The 16,775-nt window shown below is 41.1% G+C and overlaps 1 protein-coding gene across 1 annotated transcript in view; it reads left to right on the top strand.

Moving 5' to 3' along the window:
- The window catches only part of ROBO2 (roundabout guidance receptor 2), a gene marked incomplete at its 3' end in the record, with an annotated part of 701,349 nt that overhangs the window by 604,927 nt on the left and 79,647 nt on the right, over positions 1 to 16,775 (top strand). Inside the window, exon 17 of the mRNA XM_079766360.1 lies at positions 3,802 to 3,973. Coding sequence (XP_079622486.1) covers positions 3,802 to 3,973 — 172 coding nt within the window. The remainder of the gene's footprint in view (positions 1 to 3,801; positions 3,974 to 16,775) is intronic.

Genomic DNA, 16,775 nt, shown 5'->3' with positions numbered 1-16,775 from the left:
AGCCTCTGGGACACCTTCAAGCGTACCAACATCCAAATTATGGGGGTACCAGAAGAAGAGAGAGAGCAAGATATTGAAAATCTATTTGAAGAAATAATGACAGAAAACTTCCCCTACCTGGTGAAAGAAATAGACTTACAAGTCCAGGAAGCACAGAGAACCCCAAACAAGAGGAATCGAAAGAGGACCACGCCAAGACACATCATTATTAAAATGCCAAAAGCAAAAGACAAAGAGAGAATATTAAAAGCAGCAAGAGAAAAACAGTTAGTTACCTACAAGGGAGTACCCATATGACTGTCAGCTGATTCTCAGTTGGGGGTGACCAGCTGATTTCTCTGAAATTATGCAGGCCAGAAGGGAGTGGCAGGAAATATTCAAAGTGATGAATAGCAAGAACCTACGACCAAGATCACTCTACCCAGCAAAGCTATCATTTAGAATTGAAGGTCCGATAAAGAGCTTCACACACAAGAAAAAGCTAAAGGAGTTCATCACCACCAAACCAGTATTATATGAAACTAGAAGCCCGGTGCACGAAATTCGTGCACGGCAGGGGGTTGTCCCTCAGCCCAGCCTGTACCCTCTCCAATCTGGGACTCCTGGAGGGATGTCCGACTGCCCACCAGAATCGGGCCTAAACGGGCAGTCGGACATCCCTCTCACAATCCAGGACTGCTGGCTCCCAACTGCTTGCCTGCCTGCCTTCCTGATTGCCCCTAACCGCTTCTGCCTGCCAGCCTGATCACCCCCAACCACTCTGCTGCCAGGCTGGTTGATGCTTAACTGCTCCCCTGCCGGGCTGTTTGCCCCCAACTTCCCTCCTCTGCCAGCCTGGTCACCCCTAACTGCCCTCTCCTGCAGGGTTGATCACCTCCAACTGCCCTCCCTTGCAGGCCTGGTCCCTCTCAACTGCCCTCCCTTGCAGGCCTGGTCCCTCACAACTGCCCTCCCTTGGAGGCCGGGTGCCTCCCAACTGCCCTCTCCTGCTGGCCATCTTGTGGTGGCCATCTTGTGTCCACATGGGGGCAGGATCTTTGACCACATGGGGGCAGCTATATTGTGTGTTGCAGTGATGATCAATCTGTATATTGCTCTTTTATTAGATAGGATAGAGGCCTGGTACACGGGTGGGGGCCAGCTGGTTTGCCCTGAAGGGTGTCACAGATAAGGGTGGGGGTTCCCTTGGGGTGTGGGGCAGCCTGAGCGAGGGGCCTGTGGTGGTTTGCAGGCCGGCCACACCCCCTGGCAACCCAAGGGGAGGCCCTGGTATCTGGAATTTATTTTCCTTCTACAATTGAAACTTTGTAGCCTGGAGCGGAGCCAAGCCTGGGGCTCCGGCAGCCATTTCTGTGGCAGTTAATTCACCTCCTACAATTGAAACTTTGTAGCCTTAAGCGGGTGAGCCTGGCCAGGGTGTGCGGAAAGCTTTGCTTCCCCTGTTGCCGCCAGCAACCCTGGCCTGCTCTCTCAAGCTCCATTCTGCCGCCATTTGTTTGAATTTGTTTACCTTCTATAATTGAAACTTTGTAGCTTGAGTGGAGGCTTAGGCCTGCAACGGCTATGGAAAGCTTGGCTTGCTCTGTTACCTGGGAAACCTTGCTCTCTGTGGCTGTAGCCATCTTGGATTGGGGTTAATTTGCATACTCGCTCTGATTGGCTGGTGGGCGTGGCTTGGCTGATGGGCGTGGCTTATGTAGCGGAGTGATGGTTAATTTGCATATTAACCATTTTATTAGAGAGGTTGCTGAAGGGTATTCTTTAAGAAGAGGAAGAAGAAGAAAAAGGTAAAGATAAAAATTATGAACAACAAAGTGACAACAAATACATATCTATCAAAAAGTGAATCTAAAAATCAAATGAATAAAAAATCTGATGAAAAGAATAAACTGGTGAATATAATAGAATCAGGGGCATAGAAAGGGAGTGGACTGACAATTCTCAGGGTGAAAGGGGTGTGGGGGTGCGGGAAGAGATTGGACAAAAATTGTACACCTATGGACGAAGACAGTGGCGGGAGGTAATGGCGTGGGGTGGGGTGGGAACCAGGTTGAGGGGAGCAACGAGGGAAAAAACAAGGAACATCTGTAATAATCTGAACAATAAAGATTTATTTAACAAAAGAAACAGTATATATTTATTGTTTCTTCATCATCATTTGATATTTAAGAGACACAAGATATATAACTGAGAAATAAGATTCTGATTAGGTGATATAATTAGACCACATTAAACCTCATTAAAACTTGCAAAAATTTTAAAACTATCATTTTTTATTAGTAAATATTTACATAATTCTGACAACAGTAACTAGACAGTTCTATTAGATGGAAAACTAGACACCCTACTTGAGCCCAGAAATTAATATATGGTATGTGAAATTAAGCTGAATTATTTCACACAAAACATTGCAGATTGAATTATAATATTTCTAAGAAAAAATGATAAACATAAAATATAATTTTTTAAAATGAATGGCTAACTTAATGAAACAAGTAGGGAGAATGTGCATAAGCACTTAAAATTATTCCCATCACATTATAAAAACATGGGCATAAGAAATATGAGAATAATGTGCTTTAAAATAGGAAAATTATATAGATTTTAAAGTTTTTTAAGTATTAGGACACATTGTTTTAAGAGTAACAATAATCTGCTATGGTGTGTGGGTGTGTGTGAGTTTTGATAAGGTTATCATTTTACTATTGTATAACCTGAGACTAAATATCCTGAACTTCCATCTACTTAAAAATTGATTTTTTTACATGACAAATTGTGTCACAAATTATAAGCTTTCTCAATTATATGAGATTGTCATATTTTGGTAACAATATATATTTAGGTCAGGACTAAATATTCCTCCAAAGTAACACAGGTATCATAGTGTAAATCAAAGATATATACAATTCACAAATATTGTTTTAAAGAATTAGCTTCAGGAAGTTTACCTATGTCAAAAATAAACCCTTTATGTTCTTTATGTATCTAGATTGTAAAATACTATAAAATAAGAATACAAATATATAGAGAGAGCACATTTCTTTTTATAACACTTTTCACAGTAACAGATTTCCATATCCCAGAAGAATGTATGCCTTAAAATTTTATTATTACTAGAAGTAAAAATCCAGCTTTCATCACATTAGTATTTAAAGACTTCCCAATACTTTTTTCTCATGCATATGTACTTGTGTGTGGATATATTGATCAATATTAAGATTTATTACTATCAATGTAAATATTCACTTTAATTTCATCTCAGTCAATACCTATAACTTAAGTCAATTAATCTTGTTAGCTACTTCTGTGTAAGTTAATATTTTCTTAAATGAAATATAAATTACTTAGATGTACACCTATGTACTTTGAATATTGCAAATTACAATCATCATATTTTAATAGATTATATGTATAATAAATCTTGAAAAGTAAATTAAGAAGAGGAATTTATGTTTTAATCCCTATGCAAATGCTGTTTTCAACCAGACACCACTGTATACAGGCATTAAGGGAATTATTGTGTTATGAGCATTCAGTGTTGATTATTAGATATAAAGGAACATGGCATAGTTTCAGCTTTCCTTATTGTTCTTTCCTTAATACACACACACACACACACACACACACACACACACACACACAGCAGAAATTATGCTTTTAAAATGTCAATAACAAATACTTCTATAAGCCTAGGAAGTAGTTGATCACTACTAAATATATTTGATCTACTATATTGATCTAATTATGAGAAAGGATAATTCTATCTTTTTTTTTTTTGTTATTCACTTTACATTTCTGTAGATCTGGTGTCTGGGAAATGAAACACGATTTCATATCAACAAAAGTGTGGATGCAGCCATTCGGTCTGTAATAATTGGTGGATTATTCCCAGGTATTCAATACCGGGTAGAGGTTGCAGCAAGTACCAGTGCAGGGGTTGGAGTAAAAAGTGAACCACAACCAATAATAATCGGTGAGTACCAACCTATGTAGTCTGTGCATAATAAGTTAGCTGGTGGCACTTAGATTATTTTTTGAATCTCCATCCTGACAGTGGATATGCAGTAATGAATGAGAGGGTACACACATCATACAGGCAAATGGGTTAGCTGACTAGAGTTTCTTACAAAAATGATTAGCAATTGCTCATGCTGTTAAGACTCCCATAAACTTCTTAAAATTATAATTACTGAGTTTAACTGCTGAAAGGTTGTTTGAAAATTATGTTTAATCAATAGTTTCATTAGTAATGTTGATACCAATCTATATATATACATAAACCCTAAGCAACTGGTCGAGTATTCAACCAGTCACTATGACACTCACTGACCACCAGGGAGCAGTGCATTCCCACAGCAGGAGTGCCACTCATCTGACCAATCGAGTCACCAGACGCCGGGCTCACAGCTGGCTGGCTAGGGTAGCTGTGGTGGTGTGAGCCTCTCCCGCCTCTGCAGCAGCACTACTGAGCAGCAGCAGGCACAGCGGGGCTGGAATGAGCGGGAACGGCATGGTGCCCAGCCCGGGCTCACGTTCCTCTCAGGCTGCCTGCCGCTTCATGCACCACTATGTCCGCCGAGGGGTCCCAGATTGCAAGAGGGCACAGGCCAGGCTAAGGGACCCCAGCGGTGCACAAATCCATGCACTGGACCTCTAGTGAAATGAGGCAATTATGGAAGAAAGTGTATTATACTTCAAATCTATATGCTTTCTCTTAGCCAAAAAAAAGGTCAAAATTTAACCAGAAACAGGCCAAAAGAAACTTTGTAATCTATATATACTATCCTGAAGAAGAAATCCCTATTAAATGTACTATCATTATTACAGAAAATTGTTCCCAGTCACTATGGATTATGTTTGCCTGTTTTTAAAATATATATAAATAGAATGGTACAGAACATAATATTTTGCATCTGGCTTCTTTCACTAAACATAATGGTTTTGAAATATATATATATATATATATATATATATATATATATATATATATATATTGAGAGAGAGAGAGAGAGAGAGAGAGAGAGAGCAATTAATATATTTTAATTCTGAGCAGTATTAATTTGTGTGAATATATCATATGTTATTTGTTTTCTCTTCAGAGAATGAACATTCTTGTGTAAGCCACGTTGAGGATATATATATATATATTTCTTTGAAAGAAATAACTAGAAGTTGAATATGTGGGTAACAGGATTAATATACTTTGATTTTATAAAAGACTTTACACATTTTTTTCCAAATTGCATACTTTTATAGAATCTCTAGCAAAGAATATTATTTCCAACTAGAAGCCTGGTGCTCAAAATTTGTGCATGCAGGAGGGTGTCCCTCAACCCAGCTTGCACTCTCTTCAATCTGGGACCTCTTGGGGGATGTCCGACTCCCACAGGGATCAGGCCTAAAGCAGCAATCGGACATCCCTCTCACAATCCAGGACTGCTGGCTCCTAACTGCTCACCTGCCTGCCTGCCTGATTGCCCCTAATCACTTCTGCCTGCCAGCCTGATTGCCCCTAACCACTCCCCTACCAACCTGATTGACACCTAACTACTCCCCTGCTGGCCTGATCGCCCCCAACTGCCCTCCCCTGCCAGCATGATTGCCCTCAACTGCCCTCCCTTGCCAGCCTGGTCACCCCCAACTGCCATCCCCTGCAGGCCTGGTTGCTCCCAACTGCCCTCCCCTGCCGGCCTGATCACCCTCAACTGCCCTCCCCTGCCGGCCTGATCTCACCCGCAACTGCTCTCCCCTGCCGGCCTGATCACCCTCAACTGCCCTCCCCTGCCGGCCTGATCTCACCCGCAACTGCTCTCCTCTGTTGGCTGGGTTGCCCCTAACTATCCTCCCCTGCCAGCCTGATCACCCCCAACTGCCCTCCCCTGCTGGCCTGATCGCTCACAACTTCCCTCCCCTGCCAGCCTGATCGCCCACAACTGCCTTTCCCTCCCGGCCTGATCACCCACAACTGCCCTCCCCTGCCAGCCTGATTGCCCTCAACTGCCCTCCCCTGCTGGCCTGGTTGCCCCCAACTGCCATCCCCTGCTGTCCTGGTCGCCCCCAACTGCCATCCCCTGCTGGCCTGATTTCGCCCTCAACTGCCCTCCCCTACCGGCCTGATCTCACCCCCAGCTGCCCTCCTCTGTTGGCCTGGTTGACACTAATTGCCTTCCCCTGCCAGCCTGGCCACCCCCAACTACCCTCTCCTGATGGCCTGATATCACCCCCAACTGCCCTCCTCTGTTGGCCTGGTCGCCCCTAACTGCCCTCCCCTGCTGGCCTGGTCCCCCCCACCTTCCCTCCCCTGCAGGCCTGATTGCCCCCAACTGCCCTCCCCTGCTTGCCTGATCGCCCACAACTGCCCTCACCAGCCTGCCATCTTGTGGTGGCCATCTTATGATGACATTGCACGAGGGCATCATGCAAGGGCGTGACACCACCTAGGCTTTTATTATATAGGATATTTCCATATTGTACCAACATTTGATGTTGCCAGTCTGTAATTTTAGCCATTCTTGTGAGTGTAAAAAGTATTCACTTCAGTTTTCTTTGATGACTAAAGATGGTGAGCAAGTTTACATGTGCATATTAGACATTCACTTTTTTTTTGGTAAAATGTCTTAAGTCTTTAACTTTTTAAAAGTATGTTGTTTGCCTCCTGCTACTGATTAGGAAGAATTATATAACCACTCTGTATAGAAATTCTTTGTCATGTATTTGCATTGCAAATACTTTTTTTGTTTATGACTTCTCTATTCATTTTCTTAATAATCTTTTGATGAGCAATTTTTAAATTTTAGTGCATTACATTTTATCAAACTATTTTTTTATCTTTAGTGCTTCCTAGGAAATTGTGTCCTGCCTCTAGATAGTGAAGATATTTACTTCTATGAGCTTTATAATTTTAACTTTTATGCTTAAGTATATAATTTGTCTTCAAGTAATTACATGTGGTGTGAGGGTTGAGGCTTATTTATTTCCAAGTGTATATTAAATTGCATTGGCATCATTTATTAACTTTCCTTTCCCCAGTTAACCATATATGTATGGATCCATTCCTGGATTCCCTGTGCTGTTCCATGTCATTATATGTCTGTCCATCTGTCAAACCACTGTTTTGATTACTGTAGCTTATAGAAAGTCATGAGACCAGGTAATGTGAATACTCCCTTATTTTCTTCTGCAAAATTGTTTTGGCAGAAGAACTGTTTCAAAACAGCTTGTTAGTTTCTACAAAATATTGTTGGAATTGTTTCTTGAAAACACAGTGAATCTATACATCAAATTGGAGAGATTAAATTTTTTTATTGTTGAGAGATTAAGCATTTTAATAGTGAGTCATTCTCTCCAGAAATATGATGTATCTCTCCATTATTTACCTTTAATTTCTCTCAACAATATTTTGTCATTTTCAGAGTATGGTTGTGTTAAACGTTTTTTTCTGAGTATTTGATTTTTACGCTAAGTGGGTTCATAAAATTTTATCAACTATTCTATATTATACACTGAGTGGCCAGATTATTATGATCTCTGAATGCATAATAATCTGGCCACTCGGTGTATATATCCTATCTAATAAAAGAGTAATATACAAATTGACTGTCACTCCAGTACACAAGATGGCTGCCCCCATGTGGTCAAAGATGGCTGCCACAAGATGGCTGGCAGGGGAGGGCAGTTGTGGGAGATCATGCCTGCAGGGGAGGGCAGTTAGGGGGGACCAGGTCTGCAGGGGAGGGCAGTTGGGGGGGACCCAGGCCTGCAGGGGAGGGCAGTTAGGGGGAACCAGGCATGCAGGGGAGGGCAGTTTGGGGCAACCAGGACTACAGGGGAGGGTAGTTTGGGGGGACCAGGCCTGTATGGGAGGGCAGTTGGGGGGACCAGGCTTACAGGGGAGGGCAGTTGGGGGGAACAGGCCTGCAGGGGAGGACAGTTTGGGAGGAGAGCAGGCCTGCAAGGGAAGGCAGTTGCGGGGGGACCAGGACTACAGGGGAGGGAAGTTGGGGGGGGGACCAGGCCTGGAAGGGAGGGCTGTTGGGGGTAGCAAGCCTACAGGGGAGGACAGTTTGGGAGGAACCAGGCCTGCAGGGGAGTGCAGTTGGAGGAGAGCAGGCCTGCAGGGGAGGGCAGTTGTGGGGGGACCAGGACCACAGGGGAGGGAAGTTGGGGGGGGACCAGGCCTGGAAGGGAGGGCTGTTGGGGGGAGCAGGCTTGAAGGAGATGGCAGTTGGGGGAGAGCAGGCCGGCAGGGGAGGGCAGTTAGGGGCAATCGGGCCAGCAGGGGAGCAGTTATGCGTCGATCTGGCTGGCAGGGGAGTGGTTAGGGGGTGATCAGGCTGGCAGGCAGAAGTGGTTAGGGGCAATCAGGCAGGCAGGTGAGCGGTTGGGAGCCAGCAGTCCTGGATTGTGAGAGGGATGTCTGAATGCCCATTTAGGCCCGGGGATCGGGCCTAAATGGGCAATCAGACATCCCTCGAGGGGTCTCAGATTGGAGAGAGTGAAGGGATAGGGTCTAAATGGGCAATCGGACATCCCTCAAGGGGTCCCAGATAAGAGAGGGTGAAGGCTGGGCTGAGGGACACACACCCCGTGCATGAATTTCGTGCACTGGGCCTCTAGTATATACACACACACACACACACACACACACACACACACACACACACACACATATATATACTAGAGGCCTGGTGCATGGAATTTGTGCATGGGTGGGGTCCGGCCAGCCTGGCCAGAGGGAGGGGACATGGGTGGTTAGCCGGCCTGCCTGCTGGTCGAGGGGACAATTTGCATATTAGCCTTTTATTATATAGGATATACACTGAGTGGTCAGATTATTATGCATTCAGAGATCATAATAATCTGGCCACTCAGTGTATATGAATTTAATTTCATATGTTGTTCTGTTATCTTATCACCTTATTATCTTCACTTATTTATTTAATAGTTATGAACTACTTCTTATACATATATTTGAAAAATCATCTGTTTTCTTTCTCCTTATTTGTGTTATTATGGTCAATTCTATTGACTGGTTTCAAAGATAAACTTTGCTTTCCTGGATTAAATCCCAGTTAGTCAGGATATATTATGCTTTTTACAGATATTACTTAATTTGATTTGCTAATATTTTATAAAGAATTTTGTATCTGGTCATGAGGGATATTGATTGGTAGTTTTCTTTCCTTCTTTTTAAGGATTTGGAATCTTATTTCTACCTTAAATACTTTCTAGAATTCAGCAATTCTCTCTGTCCCTGGAGTTTTCTTTATTTTTATAAATTTAAACTTATTTTGAATTTTTATTTCTTCTGCATTGGTTGTGGTAAATAGATTTTTGGTTTTTGTTCACCAATAAATTTGTCTTATCCATCTAAGTTTTGAAATTTATTAACATATGCTTATTTTCAACTAGAGGCCTGGTGCATGAATCCGTGGGGTCCCTCTGCCTGGACTGTGGGTATTGGCCAAAACCAGCAGTCCACTATCCCCTGAGGATTGTAGTAGTGCACGAAGCGACAGGTGGCCTGGGAAGAGCCAGAGCCCTGGCAGGGCACCCCGCCACTACCGCTCATTCTGGCCCCGCTGAGCCTGCCACCAGCTGTGAGCCTGGCGTCTGGCGACTGTCAGTCAGCTGAACAGTGCTCCCTCTGTGGGAGCACATGACCACCAGGGGGCAGATCCTGTGTTGAGCATCTGCCCCCGGTGTTCAGTGTGCATCATAGCGACAGGTCAATCAGTTGACTGGTTGCTTAGGCTTTTATATATATATATATATATACTAGAGGCCCAGTGCACGAAATTCATGCACAGGTAGGGTCCCTAGTGGCTACCAGCTGCCAGCCGGGGCCTCCCTTCCCCTGGCTGCCTGCTGCTGCTGCCTCCACTGGCCAGGGCCGGGGCAGGGCCGTGGGTGGTTAGCCACCTGTCCCCACCCCCTGGTCAAACTCCTGATTGAGGGGACAATTTGCATATTAGGTTTTTACTATATAGGATAGATATATCCTTATTTATAATTGTTTATTGTAATGTTTGCAAGATGTGTAATAATGCCTCCTTTTTTATTCTTATACTAGAGGCCCAGTGAACAAAATTCATGCACTGGTAGGGTCCTTAGCAGCTGCCCGCTGCCTGCCGGGGCCTCCCTCCAACCCTGCCCCCTGGTTGAACTCCCAGACGAACTCCCGGTCGAGGGGACAATTTGCATATTATGCTATTATTATATAGGATACTGGAGATTTATATTTTCTCTCATCTACTTTTTTATTGTCCCCATCCTTCCCTTCTCTCTCCTATTTTAACCATCTTAGACAAGGTTTTATCAATTTTGTTATTCAAAATATAAACTTTTCACTTTTTTGTTTTATTTATTTGTTTTCTAGTTAATCAATTTCTGCTATTTTTTCCTTCTACTTACTTTTATGTTGCTTCTTAAGATAGAAATTAATACCAATTATTTGAACATTACTTCTTTCTAATATGAATATTTAAACTGATAAAATTTCCCAAAAAAAGTGGTCAATTTCTCTATAAGCACTTCTTCAGCTGAAACTTTTAATTTGGTATTTTACGTTACTTAATAATTTTTAACATAACTTTTGATATTAGTATAGCGTTGAAAAATCCTTCCACTTCCTCTAAGGATTTCTGTTTTTTTACAGAGGTTATTTAGAAGTTCATTGTTGAATTTCCTAATGTTTTGGGATTTTCCAGATAGCTTTTAATTACTAATTTCTAATTAAATTCCACCAATGTCAGAGCATGTACATTGTAAGAATATGGCCTTTTAAATATGGAAATTTATTTTAATGGCCCAGCATTTGTTCTTAGTGACTGTTTCTGATGCACTTGAAAAGTATGTGGATTTTTCTCTTTTAGAGTAGGATGTTAAATAAATGTCAGGTCAAATTAGTTGGTAATATTATTCAGGTCCTTAATGTTTTTCTGTCTATTCTTTTAATTAATAAAAAAAGAGTCTAGCAATTTATTATAATTGTAAGCTTGTTTATTCCTCCTTTCTGTATATAAGGTATTGTTTCATATATTTTGTTATTCTGTTTTAAGTGAATGCATTTTAGGATTGTTATATTTTATTAATGAACTTACCCTTTATCATTATGAAATGTCTTACTTATTTACTATTAAGAATTTTGTCTGAAATTTACTTTATCTGATATTAGGATAGCCACATCATATTCTAAGTGTTTACTTGGTTGGTGTTTTTTCAATCCTTTTTATTTTAACTTCTGCTTCTCTGTATTTAAGGTATATTTATATTATATATATATATATATATATATATATATATATATATATATATATATATATATATATATATATTGTTAGCTCTTTCTTTTTTTACCCAATATGATAATCATTGCCTCTTAATTGGCTTGTTTGGACTATTATCTTTGATGCTTTGGGGCTTAATATTACAATCTCATTTATTTTCTAAGTTTATTCCTATTTACCTAATTTACTGATTTTTTGGATAAATTAAAAACCTTTCTATACTATATTTCATGTCTAGTATAACTCTTTTTAAAAATATATATATTTTGATTGATTCCAGAGAGGAAGGGAGAAGGAGAGAGAGATAGAAACATCAGTGATGAGAATCATTGATGGAATCATTGGTCAGCTGCCTCTTGCACACCTCCTATTGGGGATCGAGTCCACAACCCAGGCATGTACCCTGACAGGGAATTGAACCATGACCTTGTGGTTCATAGGTCGATGCTCAACCATTGAGCCACACAGGCTGGGCTAGTATACCTCTTTTTTAATGGTTACTCTAAGATTTGCTTATAGGATAAGGATCTAAATATATATATAATTCCATTTTCCTTCTGCTCACTCTTTCTGCTATTGTTATGCCTTTTACTTGTATATGTGTAACAAATGCCAATATGCAAACTAAAGTGTTATTATTGATTGTGTTTTAAATTGTCTACAGATAGAAAGCTATGAAAATGGTAAGATCAACCTTGTTTATTTCCCTTTTTTTACAATCTTGCCCTTTGTATCACATATTTTGTCTAGTATTCTACTTGTTTATGGTGGGTTTGCATGTCCATAGCTATTATTTCTTCATGGCAAGAAATAGAAGTATTCAGTGAATTATTTATTTCATATAGTGCACTCCTCTGCTTTAGAATTTCCATTTGTTATCTTTTACATTTTCCACTTCCTCTGAAATTTCCCCTTTTTTTATTGATTATAACTCTACTAGTGACCTGGTGCATGAAATTCATGCACATTAAAAGGGAGTTAATTAGAGGAAATATTTTAATATGCTATTTTCTCTTTCTCTATAATAGAAGTGTCAGAGATGAAAGAAAATTAGTAAAATTTATATGAAAATATTCCTCCTGTCAGAGTCTGGGGCAGGCCACAGGAACCAGAGTCAAGACCCCGCCCACCCACATGTGCCTTGAAATTGCATGAGACCCAGACCCGGCCCGCACCACCCCCATTGGGCTAGATCCAGACCTGGCCAGCCCCACCCCCTTCAAGCCCAGCTGGGTGGGGGGCATGGCCTCAGGTCGCCTGGCCCGGCACCAGGGCAGGGGCGCGGCCTGAGGTCCCCCGTCAAGCCCCACCAGGTGGGGGTGCAGCCTCAGGTCCCCTTGCCTGGTGCCTGGGCAGGGGGCGTGGCCTGAAGTTCCCCGTCAAGCCCCACCAGGTGGGGGGTGAGGCCTGAGGTCCTCTGTCAAGCTCCACTGGGTGGGGGATGTGGCCTGAGGTCCCCCGTCAAGCCCTGCCAGGCGGGGGGTGCAGCCTGAGGTTCCCTGGCCTGGTGCCAGGGTGGGGGGCATGGCTTGAGGTCCCCTGTCAAGCCCCACCAGGCAGTGGGTGCAGCCTCAGGTCCCTGCTGATTTTTCATTAAGGCTCATTATGGGAACTCAGCCTCCGCTGTGGGCACAGCCATCTTGTGTTACTGTATCCTCACCTCTGCTGTGTTATGGAATCCTTGCCTCCGCTGTGGCCGCAGCCATTTTGTTATGGTGTGATGGTCAATTTGCATATTTGCTCTTTATTAGATAGGATTAAGTTCATGAACATATTGTAGTAGCTACTTTGAAGTCCTTGCCCCCTAGTTTCAACATTTGTATCACCTAATGGTATATGTCTACTGATTTATTTTTCTCTTGACCTTGGGTCTCCTTTTTCTAGTATTTTGTCAATATTTTGCTTGTTTTTCTATACCTGCTAATTTTTTACTGTACACTGGACATTGCAGTGGTGGTTTTGTTCTAGATGCAGTTACATTACTGGCTGACCATCTTTATCCTGTGTTGGCTGTTTTTTTACATTTTGTTAGTATTCTAATTGTTTGTGGTAAATTTGCATGTTGCTAGCTATTATTTCTTCATCACCAGAAATGGAAGTATCCAGTTAGTATGGAGCTGTTGATCTTTTTACTTTATTCTTAACTCAAAACCTTAGTTTGATTTTTACTTCTAAGGCATGGCCCAGTGAAACATTTAATATGTTTATCTAGTCCCTCTAAGTTGATTAAATTAAAACTTCACACACAATTTTCTCAGCAGTGGACAGATGCAGGAAAAGTCTGTTCAGCCTTTTCAGTCTTCTAGCTTTTGGTTCTCAACAAACCCTTCTTTCTCACCAACATCTTCATTCTGCATGCACAGAGTTCACCCCAGGACAGAGGGGGATCTGTTTACAGGTTTTGGAACATCACTCTCCTGTGGCCTCCTCTTTCACATGGTTTCTCTTTTAATTTTCAGTCACTCTGAAGCTTTGAATGCTCTCCTCTAACACATCACATCAATAAGATTAAAGTTTTCAGCTGGTGTTCTAGCTGCCTAGCCCTGCATGGATTGAGGTCTCCCAGAGAGAAAAAGAGCCTCATAAATGTAGATTTTCCCTATTGTGGTCCTTTCTTTCAAGAGGCAATGTCTCCAGTTCTCCCTGCTTTTATTTGCTTGTCATAATCTTTAACTTTTAAAAAATATTCTACCAAGAATTTACATATTTTAAAAACACTGTCTAGTGTTTGATGCAAGCCAATTTGCTATTCTATTGTTTTGAAATGATGCACAGAGTGCATACTGCCCATTTCTGGAAATCATTTCTTATTACAAAGTATTTATTTTTTTGATTCTCCAAGTTTTCCTTCTTATATATATAATAAATAATTAAAGAGAAAAAGTTATAGTACTAACTTTCCTCTAAATTGCCTTTCCTTTCTTAATTAGTCATACAGACTGAATTAATTACTTAATCTGAGGGAAACCTACAATCTTGCCCTTCTGAAATTTTTAAAAAAATAAATTGGACTAAGAAAGAAATACAGGTACACCAAAAGAATTTAACTGATATATATATTCCATTTACAGTATTTAGAAATAAGTTAATTTTTAACTTAAATTAGATATGAGACATGTTTAAAAGATGTAGTTTTCTATGAGAGCTCATAGATGACTTAATGAACCTTGTTTTCATTTTTGTAGTCACTCTAGTGCATATATGAAATGGATTGAATATAATTGTTTATCTAAAGATAAGGAAGATTGCTGAATATCAATATTTTTCTTTTCATTTTTCTACTAGAGGCCTGGTGCATGAAATTTGTGCATGGGGGGGTTCCCTCAGCCCAGCCTGCACCCTCTCCAATCTGGGACCCCTTGGGGGACATCCGACTGCCGGTTTAGGCCCGATCCCGAGGATCGGGCCTAAACCGGCAGTCGGACATCCCTCTCACAATCCTGGATTGCTGGCTCCTAATCACTCACCTGCCTGCCTGCCTGGTTGCCCCTAACTGCCCCCCTGCCGGCCTGATTGCCCCTCACTGCCTCTGCGTGCCAGCCTTATTATCCCTAACTGACCCCCCTGCCAGCCTGGTCGCCCCTAACTGCCCCCTGCTGCTGGCCAGATCACCCCCAACTGCTCCCTCCCTGCCAGCCTGGTCGCTCTTAACTGCTCCCCCCCTGTTGGCCTGGTCACCCCTTACTGCCCCCCCCCTTGGCCTGGTCTTCCTCAACTATCCCCCCGCCAGCCTGGTTGCCCCCAACTGCCCCCCCTGCTGGCCTGGTTGCTCCCAACTGCCCCCGCTGCCAGCCTGGTCACCCCATGCAGCCTGCTGTTCAGTCATTTGGTTGTCCCTCACTAAACCCCCTGCTGGCCTGATCACCCCATGCAGCCTGCTGTTCAGTTGTTTGGTTGTCCCTTACTAACCCCCCTGCCAGCCTGGTCATAGGCAGCCATTTGTGAGGGTGTGAGGGTCAATTTTCATATTACCTCTTTATTATATAGGATAATCTTTAGTTATAAATATAATTTTTCAAGCATGGCAAAGTTTTGTTATTGTTTTATAGTGACTACCTGTTTGCTCCCCAATATTTTGGGGATTTATAACACTGGGAGGCAAGTAAATAATTGCAAGAACATCATTTTACCATGTTCATGTCATGACAGTTAAGAAATGAACAATTATATAGGAATTGAAAACAAAGAGAATTACGGTTATTTTAAATCAAAGGGAAAGTTTTGCTTAACTCATATTATTTTAAAAAGACTAAGTCTTTAAATGTAAAATGAGTACCTTTTAATTTATAGTTTTGTGTATCATGCAAAGGTCTTAGAATCTTTCTATGAAATAAAAATAATCTCCTAAATGATAGTTTTATCTCTCATTCAATAGGTAGAATATGTAATATTCAAATTGTAATCACAGAAAATGGAATATTTTTCCACTTGAAATGAATATACATGCACACACATATATTCACTCACACAGCAAGCAAAATTCAACCCAGAAAAGGCTATTTATCTCCAATAGACTTATTTCTTTTTAGTAATTACTGTTGTACTAAAGAAGCCCTTAATTGTTTCTTTAATTACCGCTGCATATCTACCTTAACATCTTGTCAGATAATCTTATCTGCACAACTGTTATTCCTTGGCTGAAAAGTGATTCAGTGATGTCTGACTTCCTGTTCTGTTTCAGTTTATGCTTCCCCTGTTGTCCATGCAGCACTGGGAACAGAACTTGAAGTGACTCAAGCTCTAACTCATTTTCCATTTGCTTTAATTAAGTCATTATTGACATTTGATGTAATTTATAGCTGATAAATTTAGATTTGTCTTATGCCAGACCGTGTACTGTTTCATCTATTCCTTCTCAGTTTAGTTTTCATTCCAGAAAGTTCCATTAAGAGGCCATTAATTAAAATGTTGTGTAAACATAATAAACAGTCTTACACAGGCTTAAAAGTAAAATTGGTCTTTTGTTATGTAGCTTTCACTGGTAAGATGACTTTTACATCAATGTGTCCATAGTTCTATATATTGGTGCACTCACAAACACACAAATGCTACCAAATGCATTTACATGCATAAGCATCCGACAGTATGCCTGATAACAAATTGACATTGACTTAAAATTTTTAGTAATTGTGCTTTATAATGTAGCTAGTATTTCTTTAATTATTTGGTCATTTCACACTTACCTTACACAGTTGGTAATAATATATGAAACAGGTGTAAACTGTCACAATAATAGGTACTCTTGAATCTGATGTGTCTAATTAATTTTTAGTTAAACAAATTAGTTTTGTTTTTCATTACTCTCCAATAGAAGGAAGACATTATATTTCATATTTTTGTCTGCAAGAACAATGGAGCATTACAGGTCACACACAGCAATCTTGTCTATGCTATAATTAGTGCAACTGACAATATTGTTTCAAAAATATCAGCAGCATAAGGAAGAGTAATACACCTATGGTAACAAATATTGCACTATATTAAATA

The sequence above is a fragment of the Cnephaeus nilssonii genome (genome assembly GCF_951640355.1).
Source record: "Cnephaeus nilssonii genome assembly, chromosome: 3".
Lineage (NCBI taxonomy): Eukaryota > Metazoa > Chordata > Mammalia > Chiroptera > Vespertilionidae > Cnephaeus > Cnephaeus nilssonii.
Note: the sequence above shows the minus strand (reverse complement) of the source record. Positions and strands in the feature narration are given on the sequence as shown.